We start from the raw sequence: 24,918 nt of genomic DNA, 5'->3' as shown, positions 1-24,918 counted from the left end.
TCAGTACTTACAGGAGGTCCTGAAACAGAAAGAAGGACAAAAAGTCATGGTTAGCGTGAGCATGCTCCATCAGCACCATTCAATAATAAGCAATAACTCCACTGTAAAGACATATCCCTGTTTGGAATACAAATACTCTTGGCTCTTGATATCACAAAATTCTCCTCCTGAGGGAAGTAGTCTAGAGTCTAGATGATTGGTTTTGGTATCTTGAGGGGCTAATCCTGGTTATACATCACGTAGGACATGTTATACTCCAGTATAATCTACAGTAAATGAAGCACTCAACGTTGTGAGCTTGTATATCGGCAATGTTTGGTGAAGAGATTAGCTGTACATGGGAAAAAGGGGTAAGAGTAAACACAGGCGAGGTTTGAATCTCTTTGTAACCCCTTTCCACGTTCCAGACTAATATGATATTAGTCTGACCAGGCCAAGCTACAATCATTTAGACACCCAGGAGGACCAGAACCCCTGTATGGCTTCCTCCTCAGAGCACAGGTCTCCACCAGGTCAGGTAGGTTATTGTGGCCTCCAGGTGGCGCTGTAATAAGCCAATGTGAAAAGGGTGCCATTTCTTCTTACGCCTTGACGTTTGACATTTTTGTTCCAAAAATGAGTTTTTCAAAGATCCACTTGCTGGTGGCGCTATAACAGGCCAATGTGAAGTCAATTAGCATGCAACCATTGTTGACACTGAACATGGTAGTGCTTTGTTATATAAAGTTCTGTAAACATTTTTTATGGTTTGAATTATAGATAAGGATATGCATATTTATGACACGTTGTGCCTCATTCACTCTATGACGCATATTAATGATGCATACAGTAGTTTATATATGGATGATTTCAAGAGTTAGTTGCATAGCCTACTGCTGTGTATTTATGGTCATTGTTTGTGTGTCACATGCACGTCTTCTTGGCTGGAGCATTGATTTCAAAACACCTTTCAGTTGAGTTCTGTTCTATCATTCGTTACTGCAGTATTTGATGAAGATGCTTCGTTAATGCAGTGGTTTTCAAGCGTTTAACCATGATGATGTAAAATGATAAGACCACTTCACAGGGGTGTGATTTGTATGTTAAGGACCCCCAAATTAATATGTATTTGTCCGCGGACCCCCATCCGAAAATGTTTTTGCAAGGGGTCACCGTATATTTGTGTGTTTTGTATTCAAAATGTAGCATTTTCTTTTTCTAGATTAAAAAAAAAAAAAAGATCTACAAGCTCGCAATGCACTGTGAGCTTGTAGATCGACTATGTTCAAACAGCCGATGTATATACACAGGGTCAAAGTGGTTAAAGCGATTTTGATGCTGTGTTAACACATTTTGCTGGGGACTGCCTGGAACCACCTCAAGGACCCCTGGGAAGCACCGGACCACACTTTGAGAACCACAAATGCACACGGATGGGGCAACCTTACAAACACTTTCAACCTCATGTATCTACACCAAATTTCGGCACTGTACATGCAGGATAGTAGGCATAGAGCAAATACAGTAGCGACTGTAGTGTTACCATAAAGTCATATTTAAATCCCCCACCGCAAGCAGGAATTCTGTTTCAGCATAACTCCAAAATCGCACTGGTATTTTTATCCCATGGCATTTATTGCTGGCATGGTGACAAAGCACTCATCCCACTATCCGGTTTCCGAGCCATTTGAGCCAACAATGACCCGCCAGCATCTGGGCGATCCCGTTTTGTATTTTGTGACTGGCTCTGATTTCACTGCTACATGGGGGCTGGGCGCTTGTTAAAAAATGCTCTCGTGTTTTTGCGAGGTGACACGCTCGTCCTTTCCTCCCAATTACTGGCCCTCAAAAGGACCGTGTGCCAGCGCGCTTCAGGGCTCCCTTCAGAACCCTGCAAATCATCCCCAGGTCTTAAAGTTCTTAAGGGAACCCAGCTGCTCCCATCGCCACCAAAAAAAACAACAAAAAACACAGGAGGATTTTCTTTTTTTAACAAGTCTTACTTCCTTATACGATTGGAGGAAAAGTGCAAATAGCTCCTGCAGCTGGGGCACTTAATGGAGCTCAATGTTTGAGGCTCACTGCGGCTGTACTTCGGTGCCATTATTTCATGGTTCATTGAGCTATGGCTACATAGCTTTTTCACTAAGCCTGCATAATTATGGGATGTTGACTGGTTCCTCAGTTATGTACAACATGCCTCAAAGACGTGACCTAAACCATACGACGCATCCATCTGAATGTGGAACCGTTCAATTGACAATTAGCATGGCCAATGCGTGGCAGTTAAGAAGTAATTTCTTGCAAAAGCTGCCTCAAAGTTTGTAATTATTCGTATTCTTCAATAACTCTTCAAATGAGGCAGTAATTTTACTGCCTCATTCAACAGCTACAATCAATGTCCGTCCGCCAACAGCCCGGTATGATGTATGTCGAGGTCCAACAGTTCCCAATAGCATCATAAACAATCCGCCATCAAAGCCATTCACACCAACCATGTCTACCTACTTCAGCTCGGTTAACTCTATTAACCATCTGTTTGCACACACTTCCACACACTGCCACCTCCTGCCATTTCCTCCACAGCGGGCCCTGTTCCTGTTTACGGCAACGTGCAGTCAACTCGTGAGAATGCAAAGGTCAGTGGCCTCAATAGACAGGTATGGGGCATACAGTATATATATATATATATATATATAGTATATAGTAAGTATATATTTGTGTGTGCTCACTGACTCACATGAACCGAAGCGATGTTATCGCATTCTAAAATGTCAACAGCGGTTACACTTGTAACTAGCAGCTGCAGGGGGTGGCAGTACAGGAAATAGCTTTTTTATTATTATTACATTGCTATGACAGTGCAGTGCAGCAATATCTGGCTTTGTGCATCCCATACATCTGTCATATTTATTTACACGACTCCACAATTCCAGGCAGCATCAGTTCCTTGTGTGTGTGTGTGTGTGTGTGTGTGTGTGTGTGTGTGTGTGTGTGTGTAAGGTGGCGATGAGTCATGTGGAGGATAGGGAAACTTTCCAGCACTGACCACCCGCTCTGACGGTTTCAGACAACCGCAGTTGAGGCTGTGGTAGTGACCACGACATAAAGTTGTTTCTGTGTTACTGTCATGCCACACTCCTCCTTTCCATATGTTGACAGTAAATAAGCATGAAATTCTAACGAAGCACAGTATCCCATTCAGTCCCGCGTTCCAACGCTAAGGTAAATATCATGGCGTATTTTCCTATTTGTGCTCACTGTCACTTGCAACCGGGAGTCTATATTGAAAGGCTTCGCCTGCCTAGTGGGGCGAATGAATGAACGGCATTGCTATACCAAAAGCATCTCTGCTGTGAATTTGTGAATTTTATTTGCGTTTTTTTGTGTTTAGACCTATACACAGGGCACTGTACCGGTTCACAGAGCAGAAAGAATTGAATTCAATGGTCTATTGATCGCACAAGAGAAATTTCACCGAACATAAAAAAGTACAATTCAATACACACAGGAATAATTGCGTGTAACAATAGCAAACACTTTACCCAGTGTAGTATGTAATTGGAAAAAAAGCTAAGCGGATTCGCTGCTGCTTTTGGGCAGATCAACAACAGGGCGCAGCAAGACAATTATTGAAAACACTAAATTCACAGAAAACACAGTCCTGTATATGAACAGTAGACCCAAAAAAGTATGTTTTTCACCTCTATCTTTCACCTCTAATGATGTGTCTCCTAAAAATCTACCTTAACAGTGCCGGAGATTAGCTGTTAACAGACGGACGGACAGACACACACACACGGACGAAGTGCAAAGAATACTCTCTCCTCATACCTTCGGCCTGGTAGAGACATTTAATGTCATGTTTGTCAATTGTCATGAAACCTTTAAAGCGATATGCTTCACCAGTAGTTTCTGTTCAGAACACTCAGATGTTCAAAATCCCACAGTCCTTTTTGTCTCCACCCAGCCGAAGGCTGTCCGTCCGTCCGCGTGTCCGTATGTCTGTCTGCATACAGCTCATCTCCGGCACTGTTGGCCCGGTCGATGCCAAACTGTGCACACTCACACTCCCTAGATGCCAATTCCCAACCTCTGCCTTTATAGCAACACCATGAGGCAGATTTTTGTAAAACATGTTTAATGTGTCTATTCTAGTTTTACTTGTCTATTCTAGTTTTAAACTGAGTTTGCAGGATTGGTCATTAAAAACGTAAGTTTGCAAGTGTGACCCGTTTTGAACAAAATGCCTCAAATCATGAACTCCAATTGCTGTGAAACTTTGCACGCACATTTTCAGTACGTTGAGGAACAATTAATGCCACCCTTTTTACATTGCCCTATTATAGTTAGTTATTATAATTATTATATAATTATATATTATAGTGCCACCAGAAGGCCCATTTTTTCCAAACATCACAAACGTTCCTGACCTGTTATATAGAGACCTGTGCTCCGTGGAGCACTTTTTCTAGCTTTTAATATGCTTTCATGTTCCATTTCAACCTGCTTCATATTTTACTTGGAAATATGTTTTTTTTTTACACTCGGTTTGCAACCACAGAAGCTACTGGTGAAAGTTAGTGTCAGTATATGGATTTATAACGAGGAGAGGAACATAATACAGTCAAATGTTCCACAGCATTTCCACATCACTGTAACATCAGGTGGCAGTATGCAGCACAGTCCAGCTACTTGCTAACAGGCTAGTGATCATCAAAATGACTCTGAGCAAATTCACATTTGCACACATAATGCATAATGCGTAAGTACAATATATTGTACTTAGTTAGTTGCTGCGAGAGTGAGGTCTAGCCAACACCAACTCAAGATTCCTGGATCGCTGCCCTCCACAATTTCCTATCCAACATCAGGTTCTTGAGCTCTGCAGTGTTGTCAGCCAAGCTGTCACGCCGCAGCACGTCTACATAGGTGGTACGCTTCTTTCCCCTCCTGGCTTTGCCCTGGGTTGGCTCCCATAGGGTCAATGTACTTGACGCAGTGCCCTGCCAGCCTCATCCTTCTCTCTCTGACATGGTCCGTGACCCGTGGTAGGTCCCCATAGAGGTCCACATTTCTGATGCGGTCCGTCCATGTGACACCTAGTGCCATTCGTAGCATTCTTGTGTAGACTCCGTCCAGGGCTTTTTCCTGGTGTACTGTGAGGGTCCATGTCTTGTACTTACATTGTACTTACATTATGCATTATGTGTGCAAATGTGTTTGCTCAGAGTCATTTTGACGATCAATGTATACTCTATCAAAGCTATATCACTACAAAGGCTTAAAGGGTAAGACCACTTTTGTAGAGGTTTGGGTTGTGTAGTTACCTTGCCATGATGTAACTCCAAATGTGGACAAGAAATACAAAATAATTGCTCCAGTGATTATAAATTGATAATTCAAAATATGCTCCTCATTGTCTTACATTGTACGGCTGTACGCTGAAACAGCTCTCAAAGTCACTCTTTTAGTACGTGAACAAACACAAACAAAGTTGATTCAGACAATATAGAGCATCACCAAAACTCATATGGTTTTATTTTTTCTATTTTGCATATGGTGGTCACTGGTCATATGACATTTATCTACCATATTATTTTCTTCTGGTATGTTCTATATGAGTGTGTCACATTGTGTTATTTCATTGTCTTACTGTATACCCTGAAATCTTGAATAAACACATTTGTGGAAAAAATCCAGATCTTTATAGTATAGTATAGTTTGTTTACTTACTAAAAGAGTGACTTACATTGTACGCTGAAGTACAATGTAAGTCAATGAAGTCAATGAGGAGCATATATATTTTTTTTTCTCATTACATTTGTATTGAGAAAGAACTAAAAAACATCACTAGGATGCAAATACACAACCCAAACCTCTGCAAAAGTGGCCTATAATATCACATCCTGCAGAATCCTAACAAACCATATGACTCAAGTCACTTGAAGAGTTCCCTGCACAAGTTGTGTTGATGTTCTTGGAGATAGTTTTACGAGACAGTACTGATTATACCCATAAAAGCCACTCCAGAAAACGGCCGCTGCTCACTTTTACGATATGAATAAAACAGTCATGCAGGACCTGCCCTTAGATGTCCGTACTGTGGACTCCATGTGCCGGATACACTATGAGATCAATCCATCTGGGCGGACACTGAAGATGTCCGTACTGTAGACTACATGTGCCAGATACACTATGAGATCAATCCATCTGGGTGGACACTGAAGATGTCCGTACTGTAGACTACATGTGCCAGATACACTACGAGATCAATCCATCTGGGTGGACACTGACTGAAGATGTCCGTACTGTGGACTACATGTGCCAGATACACTATGAGATCAATCCATCTGGGTGGACACTGAAGATGTCCGTACATCCGGTGTGGACTCCATGTGCCAGATACACTATGAGATCAATCCATCTGGGCGGACACTGAAGCCAGCTGCAATGCTGCAGTGGGGTTATTGTACTTGACATGAGGGGCAGAACTGTCATCTCTTTGTTTCCCCATTGTCCATCCTTCAAGGCTTCATAGCACGCTGAGTGCCACTCCAGACATCACACGCGCACATGTATATTTGCTTCACTCATTTTGAATCGACTTGTCAAGAGGAAGGCTATTGTAATTCAAATCGGATTGACCAGAGAGAGAGAGAGAGAGAGAGAGAGAGAGAGAGAGACAGAGAGAGAGAGAGAGAGACCCAGAGAGAGAGATAGAGCGCGCGACACAGACAGACAGAGACGTTGATGTACTGGCTTTTGCACAACAGTGCCGTTTGAAATATGTTGGCATGATCTATGTTTATTGGACAGTTAAGTGTTGCATAAACAAAACTGATGGTTCTCAGAGGCACACACAGCCGACCAGAACATTTAACTCTTGTCTATCTATCATTTCACTCCCCCCCCAGCCCCCCCCATCTTCCGTGTATTTCCAGTCATACACTGGATGACTGTAATATTATGTAAATAAGAAAAATCATATCGGGCAGAGAGCCATACCACACTGTGATGCATGGCTGTACGCTCGAGACCCGAAACGGAGAGCCCGGCCGCAAGAACAGGATTTGAAATTAATTTGGCAAAATAAAAAAAAAGAAGGATGGAACAGATACTTTGATGCTCATATACAGTATACTAGAGGTTGTTTTAAATACGGCCCTGATAGCTGTTTATGTTTAATTCCAATGACTTTACAACACAAAAGTACATCAATATCAGAGTTCACATGGATTTGTAACCTCAAACAACATATTATTTCCCCAATCACATTATTGAAATAAACGGGGGACCATAGTACATCGGCTCTGTCTTTTTGACGAGCGAGCGAGCGAGCATCTTTGGCCCAACTGACTGGGTCCAGGCCTGCTCTGCCATTGTGAAGTCTCAGTGTCAGAGTGCCGGTAGGCTCCAGTGCCCATTATCGCGCTCTTCTATTAGGTGTGTGGAGTGTGGACGCGACGTGAGTGCCTGCCAAGTATATGTTCCCTCTGTGAATTCAATTTGTGGTTACACTCTGTCTCGGGGGAGGCTGTGTGAGCGTGCGTGCGTGCGTGCGTGTGTGCGTGCGTGCGTGCGTGCGTGTGTGCGTGGAAAAAAAGGCCCTTCCCCAAGGTCTTAACCGAAGGCAGGACTGAGTTTCATGAGCCAGAGAGGAGAGAGAGTGGCAACTGGAGGGAGGGAAGAGCATGGTCTGGCTCAGAGGTCTTGCAAACTGGGAATGGCCCTGAACTCAATATCACACAATCTGAAAACATGACAGCCACCAGGTCTCAAGCAGCCTTTACACGTTTATGTTGGACATGGGTCGACCTCTCGCTGACTCCACATACAGAGGTACCCTTCGATGGGGAATATGTAAACACAGACACGGTGAAGGCTGACCACAGTAATGCTTCCCTCCTCAAGAGAGGTTTAACAAAGCAGCGCACGGTTTAGTCTTTCAACCTTGCCGTTACATTCTGATGGTTCTCTGAAGTCTGAAGCCACATAGCTGTGCGTAGGTTCATACCGAAATCGGACAATCTAAAGTCACCGCGCCACAAATTACATATCTATCACCTATCCTGGCCTCCGAAGATGTATACTTTCTCATGATTGTTTTACACGATTGCATGCATAGGCATGATTTATTGGTGTTCTACGGCAGTACCGCTGAATCTTTTCTGGACAGAAACTGATCTGTGGTCTCATACACACAAACATACCAGGTTCTCCATTGCGTCCTCTTCTCCCTCGCTTTCCCGTCGGGCCTGCCAAGAGAGGAGCACAATTGCATTATTTTCAGTTTACAATCAGATAGTCCTTGTTTGAGTTTCATGTTCCACAGTTTGCGTTTTATATTGCAGGATGTTCAGGTTCAAACCTCCTCAGTGTGGGATGAGGAAGAGGCAGCGAAGAAATATTGCCTTTGGACTACATACGAACCTCAAAATCTCAAGTATTTAGGCACAATTTAGGTACAAACTGGCCTGGAAACAAGGAACACACACACTCTTGCCACAGGCGTTGAGCTTTTTATATGATTTTTATTTTTCCACTTACTGTACTGGTAAGCTATTAAGTTTGGATGTCCTGATTTTTTATTTGTTTTTATAAAAGTCATTTTTACTTTACCTCGCTCCCTTTTGCTTCCTGTGAACACAATCAATCTGCTAATGCTCAGCTGGAAGAGTAAAACAATTACACGCTTTGTTAAGTTTTACGTGCTGAAGACTCGACTGCATTGTACTTGGGCAGTCTTCAGTGCTGACCGGACAATCTCTGGGGACCTTTAAAGCAGATCTCGCCCAGTGTTGGGATTCTTCGTCCGTGTGAGGAGACCTTTATTGCCTTGTTGAGGCTGACTGCTGGAAACCACTTTCTGTTTGCCATGATGGGCATTTTGTGTTTCTGTGGACATTTTCCTACAGGTAATAGAAAGTAATGTTAGGACTTGAATAGTGAACTTTCCATCTCTGTGAAAATATACATTGGGGTTGGAGATGGTCAATATATTGACAAACAGTTTCTGCAGGAACTGCTTTTCTAGTTTAACAATACAATGTGGAATTTCAAAAGGATAACCATCACAGTCCAATGATTAACACTTTCATCGCCCTCTAGTTTTCATGTGATGTTTTTCAATAGTTTTCAATATCTCTATATTTGCGCCAACTACTTCCGGGGCACACAGCCCAGCACAGCGAGAGGAGGAACAACAAGTGGTACGAGCAGCAGCCGACATGTCGTAGCTTTTACCACAAATGGTAATATGGTGGGTGCGATGCGATCAAAAATCACAATTTACATCTGAACGTCAGGCTGATTGGACAAAAACAATATTTTACTGAGAAAACAAGCAGCAAAGAAACGACAATGAGTGGATCCTTATGGGGTGCGTGTGTATTGATCCTCATGATGGGAAGAACGTAGACGCTGTCTAGCAGCCTGGACAGCACGAAAGGTTAGTTTTGAGCTTCGGCTGCTTGGAATTGATATAAACCTTATAACCCGCCATGTGGCGGGTATGGCGACCTGCGGGGTAAAATCTTAACCCGTCATCTGGCGGGTTAAGAAGCGGCTTGGCGTCGTGAGTGTTAATTTTGGCATTGCATTATAAATTGCTGTACTCAATTCAACAGCTGAGATAGCAGTTGCTTCAATACTGTTCTAATTGATAAGTCAGTCACTAACCCAACTCCTAACATGCCACCAGTGGTGGACAGTAAGTACTTTTACTTAGTTACTAAAGAAGTACATTTTATGTGTACTCTACTTGAGTATTTGTATTTCTGGATACTTGTCAGCACCCATGACCGCCTAACGCTTTTGAGATTTCAGAAATTGCAGGTTGATAAAGGAAAGAGTGGAACAGAGGAAACATGGACGCTACACATGGTGCTATGAGGAGATTTACTGTACAGCAGCACCCCAGGCGTGGTGGACATGTATTTACTGTACAGCAGCACCCCAGGCGTGGTGGACATGTATTTACTGTACAGCAGCACCCCAGGCGTGGTGGACATGTATTTACTGTACAGCAGCACCCCAGGCGTGGTGGACATGTATTTACTGTACAGCAGCACCCCAGGCGTGGTGGACATGTATTTACTGTACAGCAGCACCCCAGGCGTGGTGGACATGTATTTACTGTACAGCAGCACCCCAGGCGTGGTGGACATAAAAGTGCAGACTTTTGTTCCAGTTCCACGACTGTCTGTGTGACGTTTAGCTTTCAACGTGTTCCCTCTGTTTGGCTCAGCCTCTGCCTCCGATTTGGCTGCCTTGGACTGGATGACTTCCAGGACAGCGTGGGGCCATAGTATAACTCCCTATCTACACAGGGTTCAAGGGTTAGGGTGGGGGGGTGAGGGGTGGTGTCATTCATTTTATCTCTGCTTCTGGTCAGACTGCATGGTCAGACCTTTTGGGAAATGTAGACTGTCTCTGATGTTTGATTGATATATTGTATTTATGTTTAACAATTTGATAAAAAAGGCCTACAGCATATGTTGGGGCGCCGATGGCTGAGTTGTTATGGCTCATATAGGCCCTATGCAGCCTAACAGCAAGATCGCAGGCTCGATTCATGCGTCCAGCGGCCTTTTCAGTGTGCCACTCTCCACTACTATCCAAATAAAGGCAGAAAAGAAAAACAAATCTGAAAAAAAAGTCTCAAGAACTTGGCAGCAAAACAAACCCCGTGGTCTGTACACGTAACGATGCTATTGTTTTCACATTTCACATTGTATGTCAAAGTATATTGTTGTATTCGTCATAAATGCCTCATTCTAAACTGCATAATGTGACGGTGTCACGCAAAAGTAGTGACAACAGCCTACAGGGCAAGCTCACAGTGTGTCGCATCATCATGTGTTGCAAGCTTGTAGAACAAACATTTATTTATTTATTTATTGTTCACCTATAGGCTATACATATACTGAATAACCATAAGTGATTAACTCTGTCCGTGGGTTTTATAAATATTTAATGAATACAAAGTAATAAGAGATTGTGATAAAATGATAATTACACTGGTTCCAATGGTACACTCTGTAATTGTTTAATTTCCTGAAAAGTAACGGGCATTGCTTTTGCCTGACAACAACAATATACTTTGATGGTGGTGGTCAGTTTGGTGACATGCACGAAAGTGACCGTGCGAAGTCTCCACATAGTCTGAGACGAAATAGCATCTTGTTTATTCTTCATGTACTAGCAGATAATATGGGCTTCTCAATAACATCTTACACTCAAAGCATGGAAAGCCAAAGACATGATGACATGTTTGATGACATGTTGAGATATAAAAGTAGTTAATGTTTATTCCAAACCTACAAAATCAAATACAGTACAAACATGTCAAATAACTACGAAGGGCTCAAAAAGAGAAAAACAGAAAAACCAAAAGCACAAAACAGATGTTTTGGGGACTCTTTGCCATTTGGGGTTTATTTGTAGTTTTGGAATAAACATTACCACTTTTGTAACTCTGAATTTGATCATTTTTGCATTTTTGACAATTTTGTTGTTTCTGAGGATTTTGCTGCTCAGTACTGCTCTTGAGAAAATAATTTGGTTAGTCATTGAATCCACCTGCAACACACACCCACTACTGAATACACCTCATCACTTTCCCAACGTGCACACCGCCCTGCTCAAGCTACGGAAAATACCAAATGTTTGTCTCTACAGCCCCTGTGAGACTGGCATCAGGCATGTTGTGACTTATTGACTCAAAATCATATATAAGCGTTATATAATTATGGTTGATGTAAATGTTATGCGACTGCACTTTTGGTACTTGGATTGGTTGGACGTTGTTTCGATACAGACAGGGGATGGCGTTACAACCACGGACACTATAAATGTGACACTAGTTGTTGTTTGCAGTATAGAGGGTATGCACGTGACATCATCATCAAACCAGGAAGTTATGCAGTTACGCCTACTGAGTGGCAAAAAACTACTTTCTGGCCTTGACAGCCCATACATCCACACAGAAAAGTCATATCTGATTGCATTAAACAACATTAAACGATGTTAAACTCACTTTGCCTGTTGCTTTGCCACTCGATGTGCCATTCACTTTAAGCATGCGCATACTCTCTATACAACGCTGACGAAGGCATCTGCCTCAACGCGTTCGTTGTGTGCTGCTTGTTTGCAGCATGCCATACCTAACCTACCTAGTAAAATAAATAAGTGCCTTAAATGATATTACTGTGAGTGCTGGTTTTCTTCTGTTTAAAATGCCTCTACAGCCCACCCACCACTCCGTTGACTATCCACACCGGTTCGTCTGTTTCCACAAAATAGTTCCCCAAGTCTGGTCAGGAGGACAATGTCATTCATTTCCAAAATGCATTCATGAAACAAGTATCCTAAGTTACAGGTGCATGTTCGGTAGCAGCATTATACGTGCTAATGATCATAGGCCTAAAATAACTCAATGTTAATTAATAACAAGCCTTGACTAACTATGCCATAAACATTTGCGATAATGAAATAAAAACAATGGCGCACACATGCAAGAATATAGTGCCTCATCAGTGTGCCACTGCAACTTGGTAGACATGGGTCATTTTGGAAAAATAACATTTAAATTACAATAAATTACATTTACAATAATGATCAAAATACCAAAAGTGCTACAGTAGGAGCCGATCTTGTTGTTTACTTATACTTACAGTATGAGTCATATGTGCGGCTCATTGCAAGTGTACTGGATACTGTATTCAAATACTGACATGCAACTGTGTAGCTGTTTCTTAGTCAAGTAAAGCTTACTAGGTAGGTTGGCCCTGTAGTCCAAAGAACTCTTTGAAGAACTCATGGTAATAATTATAAATGATGCTCAAATGTTGTGGAGAAGTATAGTCTGATCTCCTGTAAGCCCCAAAGTCATAACTCTCTTCAATCTAATTGGTCACGGTTAGATGTTTGGAGAACACGAGAAACCTGCATTCAGGTCGTAGATGCCTGAAGGAAATAAATTACACAGGCAGAAAATAATCTTGCCAAATCATTCAGATCACATGAGCGATAGTCCAGATATATGCACGGCACGCCTAACACAATTGTTCTTTGTTTCAGTATTTCCAAATGATATGCTTTGAAAAGCACAAGAACAATTACTTAACATGTGATTTGATGTGCAGTGGAGGCACTTTTATATTAACCCATTTTGGGCGGGAACACCTTTTGGTGTTTAAAGCATTACGTTATAGCTATTGAAAAATAGCAGATCTACGAGCTTGTAGGTCTGCTATATTTGAAAAATCGTGAAAATGTGGCGCAAATCTTTGGAAATATATTCTTTCAGAGCGAATGTTTTTTACTCAAATTGTTGCTTCCGGGGGCATCACTGGAACAACATATTTTCAGATGGGGGGCCGCGGCCAAATACATATAATTCTGGGGGTCCTTGACATGATATATTGAGCACCACTGACATAGAAACATGGGTATTTCAGAAAACTGTCAGGATTTAAAACATTTGTAGAATCTTCCTTGGTCAAGGGGGTGGGGCAGTCCCCTTTGGATAAACGGTAGATGTTTGCTTTCCCATCTGGGAGACCTCTTGCACTTTGTTGTAAGTGACTCCGGATAGGAGCGACTGCTAAATGCCAACATTGTAAAATGTTGACACGAGTTTACAGGAGTATCGGGCCCTTCCTCACCAAGGAGTCTGCTTACTTAGCCAAGCCTCAGTCATCTCCAAACTTGATTAGTGCAAAACTCCCTGCTTGCTGGTCTGCCGGCATGCTTTCTCAAACCCCTACAACTGATCCAGAAATGCTGCGGCACGCCTGATCTTCAATCATCCCTAGAGGCTAATTCAGACCGCTGCAATTTTTCTCCACAACATTCAAATTCTTAAATCTCTTTGCGCCAACAATAACAGACCTAAGCCCATAATGAAGCACCGCAGCTGCGATGCGACGAATCTGCGACATGAGCTGTTAGATCAACTATTTAACCCGTCCAGCACTTACTGTACATGACCAAACACAGGGCATCTGTCCCTCCCAATCACATTCACACGACACCCTTGCCAGTGCTAACTCCTGTGGAATGACATCCCATTATACTTATCTCCATTTGCCAATGCCCCTTTGGATGAGAGTTAGATGCTTGGCTTTCCAACATGGGAGCCCCGGTTTTAAATCCAGGTCATACATCAGTGGCCAATGATTCCATGGACGCTGAAGACAACGCAGGTTTTCATTGGGTAAAAAGGCGATATGTCACCTGTCTGAATTGAGATCCTCACTATCTTCAAATATATGCTTCTCTATATGGACATAATAACATCAATAAACCACCATCAACCACGTCTTGACTCTGCGTGTAGTACTGCAATTCTGAGGGTCAACGGAAGCCCAATGGATGCTCGCTGGACATTTCGCGTCTCACTGGCAGCGATATTAAAATTTGGCAGAGTTCCAACATTCTTCAAAAAGTCACTCGGAAGAATAGAGCGTCTCTCAGGGGCATGTCACAACTTTCACAAGGATCAGTGGTTTGTCTAAATAGACTTTATTATGTTCCATTTAACGCCACAACACAGATGAATGAATTCATTAAACCTGGTAAGTGATGCCAACAGTCGCGGATGGATCCAGGTCAGGACAGGGCTGCACAAAAAGCTGGCTTGCCATCCTACAATTTCTCTTTTTCTTTTTTTTACTCCAACAAGTACATTTTTGTGGAGAAGCCCTGGCGGACAGGAGGACAATTTCGATCCAAGATCCTTATTAGGCTGCATGACAATGAATAAATCAATACATGCAATGCTAATTCCTCGGAACATTGGGTCCACTGTCAAGGGGAAAATATGTAAATTGAACCGCAATTTCAGCCCTTGTCGTCTACCAATGTCACTGTTCCCCGATTCTTTAAGGGGGATGGGTATTGTTGTCAGAAATATGAATATCACCGTGGTCTGCCAGCTACACTGTTTGGACTGCTGGTTTGGCCTGCCCTACATTGTGGAATATATGTGGGCTTTTCCAAAGACAAAACAGAGGGAATAGATACTGCTTTGCCTACTCTCCCTGCGAAACTATAAAATATCGATTAACTCCGACATCCCATTACTCCGACTATGTGGCTTCGTGTGTGGTTAGGGTTAGGGATAGGGTTAGTAATGATCCCGTCAGAATAATGACAATAAAACGGGATACAAACAGACCAAGATGTGGGCCATGTCTCCACCAATTCATTATCAGACCAGGTCATCTATAACAGAGAGTATAGTGTTGAAGTTGTTTGGGGGGGGTTGTGGCTCAGGAGGTAGAGCAGGTCGTCCAATGATCCCTGGGTCGGCGGTTCGAATCCCGGCTCCTCCTGTCCACATGTCGAAGTGTCCTTGGGCAAGACACTGAACCCTACATTGCCTCCAATGAGTCGGTCGGTGTAAGCTTGCCACCATTGGTGTGTGGATGTGGGAAGTGAGGACGCTGGCGTCGACTGTTCGCCGCTTCACCTCCCAATGTATGAATGAATGAACCATTGTAAAGCGCTTTGAGCACTTGGAAAAGCGCTATAAAAATGCAATTCATTATTGAAGGAATCGTAAAAATACGTTAATTTGTAACTACTGTACGTGCTCTCACTGACCTTTCTAAATTCTACCTACCATTACTTATCGCCTTAATTCCTTCAACCCCGGTAAACAAGTCAAATAAAAATAAAGAGTAAGTACTCTAGGGGGACCAAGGAGGAAGAGCTTGGAGGAAGTGGAGGAAACGTCTTTAAAAAAACTCAGCTCCCTTCTACGCCAAACATGCATCTCCTCAGCCCCCCCACGAGACAACACAGTATTTAACCCACCGTATCGTTGTCTAAATGTTTTTGGCATGACCTGAACAATCCGGCAGTCCATCACTGAAGCTCGGTAATGAACCCTGTAAAGTTATATATGTGCTTGTTTACTGGAAGCACAGGCACAGCACACCATCCGCTTTGTCTCCCGTGCATTCGCTTTTGACCCATTCAGGACGGGAACCCCTTTTGGTGTTTTAAGCATTATGTTATGCTGTAGCTATTTTAGAAAAATCATGAAAATGTGGCGCAAATCTTTGAATATATATAAACTTTCAGAGCAAACGTTTTTAACTCAAATCTTTGCTTCTGGTGGGGTCCCTGGAACAACATTTCAAATGGGGGTCGGCGGCCAATTACATATAATGCTGGGGGTCCTTGACATGAAAACGTTTGAGAACGACTGACAAAGAAACAGGGTTTTTCTGAAAACTAAATTTAAATGGCATTTGTAGAATCATCCTCAGGTCTAAATGGGTGAATAGCTATCACAGCTTTGCAGAGGTCAGCTACAGGCTGTTCTGGGCTTTTACAAAAGGCACACAAAGACTAGTTTTGCGTTCAGTTCAGACATAACATAGAACTAAAGAAAGAAAGACAGGTGCGCATTCTCTGGGTGCTGCCCTTGGTTTAGGCAGTGGGTGCTCAGCTATAAATACAACTCTTGAGCGTCTTTGGGGCGTTCACAATACAAAATGAGAATTTGCATCCGAGACAGTTTTGCATCTTTTATTTTGGAGTGCCGCTTTTTCCACTTTTGTGGTTTGAGTTAAAGGGCCACTGTGTAATATGTGTTTTAGATATTTTAGTATTTAAAAGTGCCTGTGATGTCACAGGCACTGGTCTCACTTCCTTCCTGGACTACATCAAGGAACGTTACAGAAGGAAGACGTCATGACACTTTCATAGATGCTTTCATGGGAGGCAAAGCTCGCACCGGAAGTTCCATGGATACATGGCAGTGGACGGAGCCGGCAGCTCAACGTACAGTACCAAGTCTCACGATGCTTGGTACGTTCAGAAACGTACTTTGTGCTCTTTAGATACCGCTATAAAATTACACTGTGTACACATCGAAAAGCAACACAGCAAACAATTATGCGTTATATGTCTTCTGTTATTTTCCAGAAGTGATTATTTTACAAAGGTCTTAGACTGTCATTCAGAAATAGTGTTTGTTCATGAGCTGGTCACTGCGTGGGCTCTCGTTGACTCCAATGCATTCCACCAAACCTCTGGGTGTAGTATGGCTCCCATGGTGCGTCAAATCTGTTGTCTGGAATTGCATGACGTCGGTGGACTACATGTCTCAGTAAGACAGCCCTCCCCCTCTTCACAAGGAGGAGCAGTGCACCAAAGCATTATGGTCATTTTAGGAATTCAGCAATCCAGTCAAACCCTAGTCAAACACACATACTACTGTACATAATTTTTCTGGCCATAGGGTGCAGATTAAAAATTGTGCTACTGTTATCTACTACAGATACTATTAACATTGAGTGACTGCAGTCTCTTCCAGCGGTGAAATGTCCCTTTAAATAATATCAAACACCTTTTAGGATCTGCAAAAAAAGATGGAGGTTTGCAATTGCCTTTAAGTTAACAGGCATTGTTGTCCCTGGAAGTTCAACTCCTGTAAATTAGACGGAGGTTTCCATTTCCCCACAATCTGATTGGTTATAGTCTCTGGTTAGAAAACAATGTCAAGCTATTCAAGGCTATGCCCTTTTCTAAAGAAAGACTAATACTATTATTTACCTTGTTCTAAACCCAAGGCATTCAAGTATTTCGAATCATTTGGCTCCTTTCAAGCCAAAATTTATTTTGCGGGCCGTTCTATAGATGCCCATGGATAGAAAGTTAAACACCCTGCCTTTATAGACTGCTCACCTACTGTAAGAGCCTTCTGTATTGAATCCAGTCTGCCTTACTGTACAGTTGGGTGCCACCGATATTGTCCCTTATCATTTGACCCATTTAGGCCTGACCTCAAAATTAAAAAAAAATCCTTCTAAATCCTCCAGTTTTCTGAAATAAATATTTTCACGATTTTTCAAAAATAGCAGACCTACAAGCTCGTAGCGCGCCACTCGGTGGCGCGCTATGAGCTTGTAGATCTGCTATTTTTCAATAGCTAAATTATAACATAATGTTTAAAACACCAAAAGGGGTTTTGCGCAGATCACGCAAACCTCAGCAAAAAGAAAAGGACAATATCGATGGCCTGCTCGGGACTCAAATGGGTTTTGGCAACCCATTACAAAGACCAGTTTGGGGGGCCTGTTTTAACCTTCTAAAGAACCACATACAGTACAAGTCTCGACCCAGGCCTTGAAAAACACTACCCTGGAGCATTTTTCACATTATTTTGATATTCTGTGGCATAAATCCTCATCATCCTTATTTCCTGCTACGGTGTTCTACATTACAACCATTTCCTGAATAAATATAATGATTATAGCCTTTTCCTAAATAACACCTTACCATTAAAACCAGCCCGTTGCACAGAAAAGAAGCCATTGTCCAAATGTTACATGTACTCTGAATGCACACATTGCTTTCATTTTATCAGACCTGTATCCGAAGCAATTTGAGAACAGTAAAACACACGTTTGTGTTCCTGTGCCATGTAGGCTCATACACTACCTGTCATTCCCCATAACCTGTTCATAGTAAGGCTGAACGTCGGGCCGACCGTCCGTCTGTCCGTGAACACCCACAGCATCGTTGGACTAATTGGCATGAGTATTTGCGTACACTCCACTCCCAGTAAAACAAAGAAAGAACCTCCAAAATGTTCAAATCAGCCTTATGGTGGCGCTATAACAGGCCCCTTCAAGGTTTTGGTCTATAACTCTAGAACCATAGCTCATACATGTAAACAAGATTTCTTTGAATCATAATTTTCTGCATGTCAAGATTTTCCGCCATTTCGCGTTTTCTTCAAAACACACTGTTTGCATACTACTCCTACAGATTCTGTCCAAAACTCACACCAATTGGTAAATGTTATCTCTGGGGTCACGTGATCAAGATTTGGGGCAGAGGTTCATCGTTGACATCCAGGGAGTGTGTGTGCAAAATTTGGCATCGACCGGGTTAACGGTGCTGGAGATTAGCTGGTAACAGACGGACGGACGCGGACGCACACGCACACGCACACACACACACACACACACACAGACTCACACATATACGGACGGAGTGCAAAACATACAGTATACTCTCTCCCCATGCCTTCGGCCTGGTGGAGACAATGAAAGTAATTAACAAGAGTGTTAACAATTGTGACTAAATGATTGAACTATATTGGTTCCATTGGAACACAAGTAATGTTTTGGAGGACATACAAACGACAATGTACATGACAAATGTTTGTTTTGTGGATGAAACATTAGACAGACGATCATTGAATTCATGTCCAGAACCTTCAATGAAAGCAATCTTTGCTTTTCAGTTTCACAAATGTATCGTTATGTGACGTCTCAGACAGTTCAACGTGTTTATATTTCAGCTTGAGAGAGTATAATCGGGGAGCGGGAAATTTACATTTTGATTCACACAGCAGCCACAATAACGCAGGACGACTTGCTGATTAGGGCCCGAATTTAAACTAATGAACATAAACCGTAATGAACAGTGATGCCCGTTCCACAAAACAGACTGCATGAACATGCTGAATTCTGATATGCTCAGGAGTGTAAGCCAGCTATATGTTGTCATTATGTTGTTAGAATCAAATCCCTGCTACCAACAGGTTACACTTGTTAACTTGTCAACTGTACCAAGACATCACCCAGCAGGAATCTCAAACTAATTACACAAAGTAGCATTAATTACGCACAAGGCAGCTGATTAAAAGACAAGTTAATGAAGCGTGCCTTCCGCAGTCCTGCCCATGTGAACACTCAAGAGCAGTACAGTACGAGGAGCTGTTGTTGACATGAAATAAATTCACAGCCCTGCCCTCTGTGTCTCCTGCTTAATTTGTAAGTGGACGCCATTTCTTTTTGGAGCTCTGGTCTGCCTCTGTATTTGTCCAGATGCCAGTAATCAGTTCATTATCCACCTAAACCATGTATAATTCATTGACCTGGGTTCCCCGGTGGTCTGTCATTGTCAAATCTCAGCCAATCTACAGTACAAGCTTGCAACGGAATGTGTTGTGAGCTTGTAGATCTTCTGCTGTGCTATTGTCACTGAATCTTTGCCTATTATGGCATGCCCAGAATAGGGACACTAGGGCTCATGTGGTTAAACCATTCAGGCCTGACGTCGAAATAAAAAAAAAAGTTTTCTAAATCATGACAATTTTCTGAAAGATTTGAGGCACATTTTAACGATTTTAAAAAAATAGCAGACCTACAAGTTCATAGCGCGCCACTCGGTGGCGCGCTATGAGCTTGTAGATCTGCTATTTTTCAATAGCTAAATTATAACATAATGTTTAAAACACCAAAAGGGGTTCCCGCACAAAATGGGTTAAACCAAAACCACAAGTCCCTCCATTAGGTTTTGACGAACGTGTCCATGACTGTAAGCTCCATTAGCACTCTGTCAAGCAGATTTAAGCTATAGTATTAAAAATGCATCCTCGCTTCATTGAACTCATGCCACTGACACCCAAAATAGCCTTCTCCAAATATGTCACAGTGATTGCACAGGCTACATTATGCATCACCAAGCCTACTTGATTGAGAAGTATTGTTGTTTGGCAGTGCCTTTGAGTATTTAGCATGCCTTCACACGCACGCACGCAGGTACACTCAGCAACTCACGTACAGTACGTACACAGTTTCATGGGCTGAAAACTATTACGGAACAAGCTGTCCTTGTCAGGCATTCTGAGACACACACTAAAGAAAAATGACGTGGATAACGTCGATAGCCGGCAGGCCAGGCATGGATCATCAATGCTTTTTGCTCTGGTTCAGCATGGAGGCTGGGGAGCAGTCGCACGGAGGAAGCAAGGTCTTTCAGAGAGGCTTTTCATCACCTTCGGAGATCAATGTGTCTCCCTCTGGCAACGGGACGGAGTGAGTGCCGGGATACTTGAGACCCAACCCCCTGTGCACTGCAAACGGCAATTACCCTCCCCGTGGTGCTCACTGCGGTCCCGCTGGAGGCAGAACACAATCCCTGATGGGGCGGGGGTGGGGGTTGGAGGGTCAATAATGAGCCCATCGATCTGCCAAGTAGGCCTATACAGTCCAGTCCTTATGTGGATAAGTTAAATTGGTGTTGGAGGCCATAGTTTGACAACTATATTAGATAGTTGCAGAGCGGAATACTTCACGGTTCTGTCGAAACCTGGAGTTTTACATTCTCCTTACATGGCCAGAGAGAGCATAACTGTGTCAGCCATGGATGGGCAATTTTATGTTCTCCAAAGACCATAAAATGGAAAATTTCCAATTAAGAAATTCTTCATTTACTTGAAAATGAAAACGGGCAACATGTTGAGATGAGCCAAGCATGGCTTGGCCAGGATAAGACCAAATCCACAGCGGAACTTAATGGTTTCTTTTTTAGTGTTAACCATGTTATATCTTGGCATACACGCCCTGCTGTGGGGCTTTGTAAATTATCCACCAGACCAATTTACGAGCAAATTCCATAATCACAAGAAAATGGTAATCTGTTGCCAGAAGAATGTTGCTATCTTTCTTTTCCCCGGGAATGAACGGCACAGGGCACCAAACACTGTTCCAAAAGAAGCTTCTAGCAGCTTCTAGCAGCAGCTTCTAGCTTCTAGCTGCTGCTGATTGGCCAGGCCGTTTTGTGGCCGGGCATCAAGTCAGGTTAATTCACACCTGCACCGAATCGAAATTAGGATTCGAATGAGACTTCACACCTGCCAAACGAAGCACACTTTCCGACAATGTGCAGCAGGATTGGGGGAACAACATTCTTCCCTGTATTATTTGTCTGAAGACGGCATTTCACAGCGTTAAATTATTAGTGCTGTTTTATATACACCGCAGCGCGACGCGGTAATGGAGGGATATTGAATCCCATAAGCTATGGTCTTATTTATTGAGTAAGGAGTTAGCTACAGTGCATTCAAAGATGACCAAGAGCCAATTAATCTAATTAGTCCCGTCACAAGGGAAAGCAAGCTCAACCTACTGTACAGTACTGAACCCTGATTAACCACTGGTGTCATTAAAGCAGTGACTGACTTCGACTGGGTTAAACCCTGTGACCTGCGTTATACCTACAACAGTCAATAGCTCTAATTAGGCCATGAAATGCTGACAAGCAGACCCTAGCAACTGCACCTACAGTGTGCTATCTATAGTCCAGTCGGGCATAGCAGCTACACATGAGCCTTAATGTGGTCAGAGCAAGATCTTCAGCTATCCTTCTGAGAATCTCTGAGACTCTGAATATGAGAACTACTGCAACAACTGAACTGAACGCAGTTGAAGGCAAAGGGACGCTTTGCAAAAATGAATCTTTCCTGGGGACCAGCCAGCAGCTGCCGTTGAAGCTTACCGAGAGCACATTGTGTAAATATTGAACCAAGGGCATCAGCGGCAACATGAGGAGCATCATACTGTACAGACCTGTGTACGTGCTTGTGTGTGTGTGCGTGTGTGTGTGCGCGTGTGTGTGTGTGTGTGTGTGTGCGTGCGTGCGTGCGTACGTCTGTGTTTGCACTGGAGTATGTAAATATTTGCATGTGTGTATGCAGGTGGACCTGAGTGATAATCCAATCTGAAGAAACGAAGGTCATCGACGGAGACGTGGAAATGCAGAAAGTGCGTTTCTGGGTGTTTACAGTATCTGTCAACGGGAATACAGGAAAGATGAATGGGAGCTCCAGTGCATGAGTGAAATTGAATGATCCCTCTCTTGTTCAAGTTCAAATGAAATACTTTATCTGTGACTGCAGTGGCCATTGGATATATCACATTGAAATAGTGTGTAACCCTATACCTGCAGTGAGAGTATGACGCGGCTTCTGGCTGACCCGATCAACACCAAGTGTGTGAGCAGCAACGTGTGTTTGTGCGTGCGTGCGTGCGTGCGTGCGTGCGTGCGTGCGTGCGTGCATGTGCACATGTTTGTGGATTGGGTTGACGCTGCTAGAATGTGGGACATGGGGCCCCCGAATTCTCTAGAACGCCAAAGTTCCTAAACCAAGATGAAGTCATTGGGCAACAGCCAACTGGTTTGGCTTGAAGTAAAAATATATATTGTGAAATTATATATATATAATATAATATAATACAGTACACATAGTAACACTGTAATATTATTATTGATCAATCATAACATGCTCTGTCCTGTTAAGCCAAGTTTTTCAAGGCAAACAAGGAACATGGCACCTGGGTATCATCTCAAATACGTCATCGAATTCACTTTGTACGAGGTATAAATTCAGCTGCTATTCAAAGTCCTGTATTAAGATATGTTTCATGTCCAAACGAAATGTCGTCCTTACAGTACAACACTCTTCCACCTCCTCAAGTAACATCTCTGGCTGTCATCCACAGTCACTAGACCTCAGCCGTAAACTCTAAGACACGTAATTATCACTTCACGGAGGCTATGTCTGCGTCCTACCAGCTTGAACTTACGTAGTAAGCGATACACAGGGCTGTGACTTTTTCCCCCCACTTTGAACCATGTATGTAGGGTTTTGAGAGTGCAATCATTTCCCTTGTCTATACTATACAGTATATGACACCCCCGTACCGTACCCTCTAACCCCGTAAGGGTTTTGGGTTTCACTATCTTTCAAATTATCGGCCAGCAATGTCAGGGGTGGCCTCGGACCTGCTTTCATTCAAGAGCTGCCTGACCCAGGTTTGGGTTATCCACGTAACAGCCTGGGCAGGCACGGATAACTACCGGTACTTGTACCCATTTTGGATTTCCCCACGCAACGGCCTGGGCATGCACAGAGAAGTGGTGCTGGATTTTAGGTTGTAGACACTGTCCCTCCAACAGGAAATAAAACAACATATGGGAGTCTGAGATGAGGAGAGAGCTTACTGGTAGTAGAATACAGTTTTAAATCTGTCTCTAGGGGCGACTGTGGCTCAAGAGGTAGAGCAGGTCGTCCAATGATCCATGGGTCGGCGGTTCGAATCCCGGCTCCTCCTGGCTACATGTCAAAGTGTCCTTGGGCAAGACACTGAACCCCAAATTGCTCCCGATGTGCTGGTTGGTACCTTGCATGGTTTCCGCCGCAATCGGTGTATGAATGTGTGTGTGAATGAGTGAATGTAATGCACAATCTATGTAAAGCGCCTTGGATAAAGGCGCTATATAAATGCACCATTTACCATTTATCTCTAAATTAAGTCATTATCCATGTAAAAGTTTGTACTGTACCTGACGTGTTAATGTGGCAGTTAAAAGTTGCAATCCGGAACTTATTTGAATGAATAAAACATTGTATAAACATCTGCAGTGATTGGAGGTGTTCTCCCTAGAAGAACTGGCTATAGTACTGCCTGAAGCTCATACCGTTTGTGCAATACCTCCCCTGGCAAAGTGGAGATTCCTTCTTGGAAGAGCTGAGTGTAGTAGACGGATTCGAATGAATCCCAGGTAGGACGTGACAATTACGGACTGCAGCTTAAGTGATCATGTAATAGTTGGCAGAAAAACAGTGAGACTATTTTAAGTTAAATCGGTCTGAACAAAGACACCTCAGCTTGTACGGCAGACACTAGTCCAACCTCCATCAGAGCCACGTGACAGCACTCCACTGAACATCAAACCCCACTCCTCACAACAAAGCAATGAGAAATACAATTTAGCGGTTCATTTTGTTTCACTCGGCACTCTGGCCAGCCACAAAACACTGGTCCCCGGTATGTTAAATCGTCCGGGGCGTCACATAATTGTCCAGCAGACACGTGCAGATGAGTGTCCCTTTACCACAACTCTCAGCCAGTGTTGACAGCTTGATGTAGCAAGGTGATATACAGGTCCCAGGTCAGTGGTGTTGGATGCATACAGTACATTATAGTGTAGTCAAATCCCGTGTCTTAATTTAACTCTACAACCGGATTGTATTGTGTGTGTGTGTGATGAGAGGTGGGAGACATAAAGTAAAAATGACTGGCCTTCTGCTGCACACACAGCTGCACCACTGCTGAATCA

General features: G+C 43.1%; 1 protein-coding gene across 1 annotated transcript in view; it reads right to left on the bottom strand.

The window, feature by feature from the left end:
* col25a1 (collagen type XXV alpha 1 chain) overlaps positions 1-24,918 on the bottom strand; it is a 206,068-nt gene that overhangs the window by 79,544 nt on the left and 101,606 nt on the right. The window contains exon 3 of the mRNA XM_079491602.1: positions 8,185-8,237. Within this exon, the coding sequence (XP_079347728.1) occupies positions 8,185-8,237 (53 nt within the window). The remainder of the gene's footprint in view (positions 1-8,184; positions 8,238-24,918) is intronic.

This window comes from Electrona antarctica, assembly GCF_951216825.1.
Source record: "Electrona antarctica genome assembly, chromosome: 21".
Classification (NCBI taxonomy): domain Eukaryota; kingdom Metazoa; phylum Chordata; class Actinopteri; order Myctophiformes; family Myctophidae; genus Electrona; species Electrona antarctica.
The sequence above is the reverse complement of the archived record's forward strand: the minus strand, read 5'-3'. Positions and strand labels throughout refer to the sequence as shown.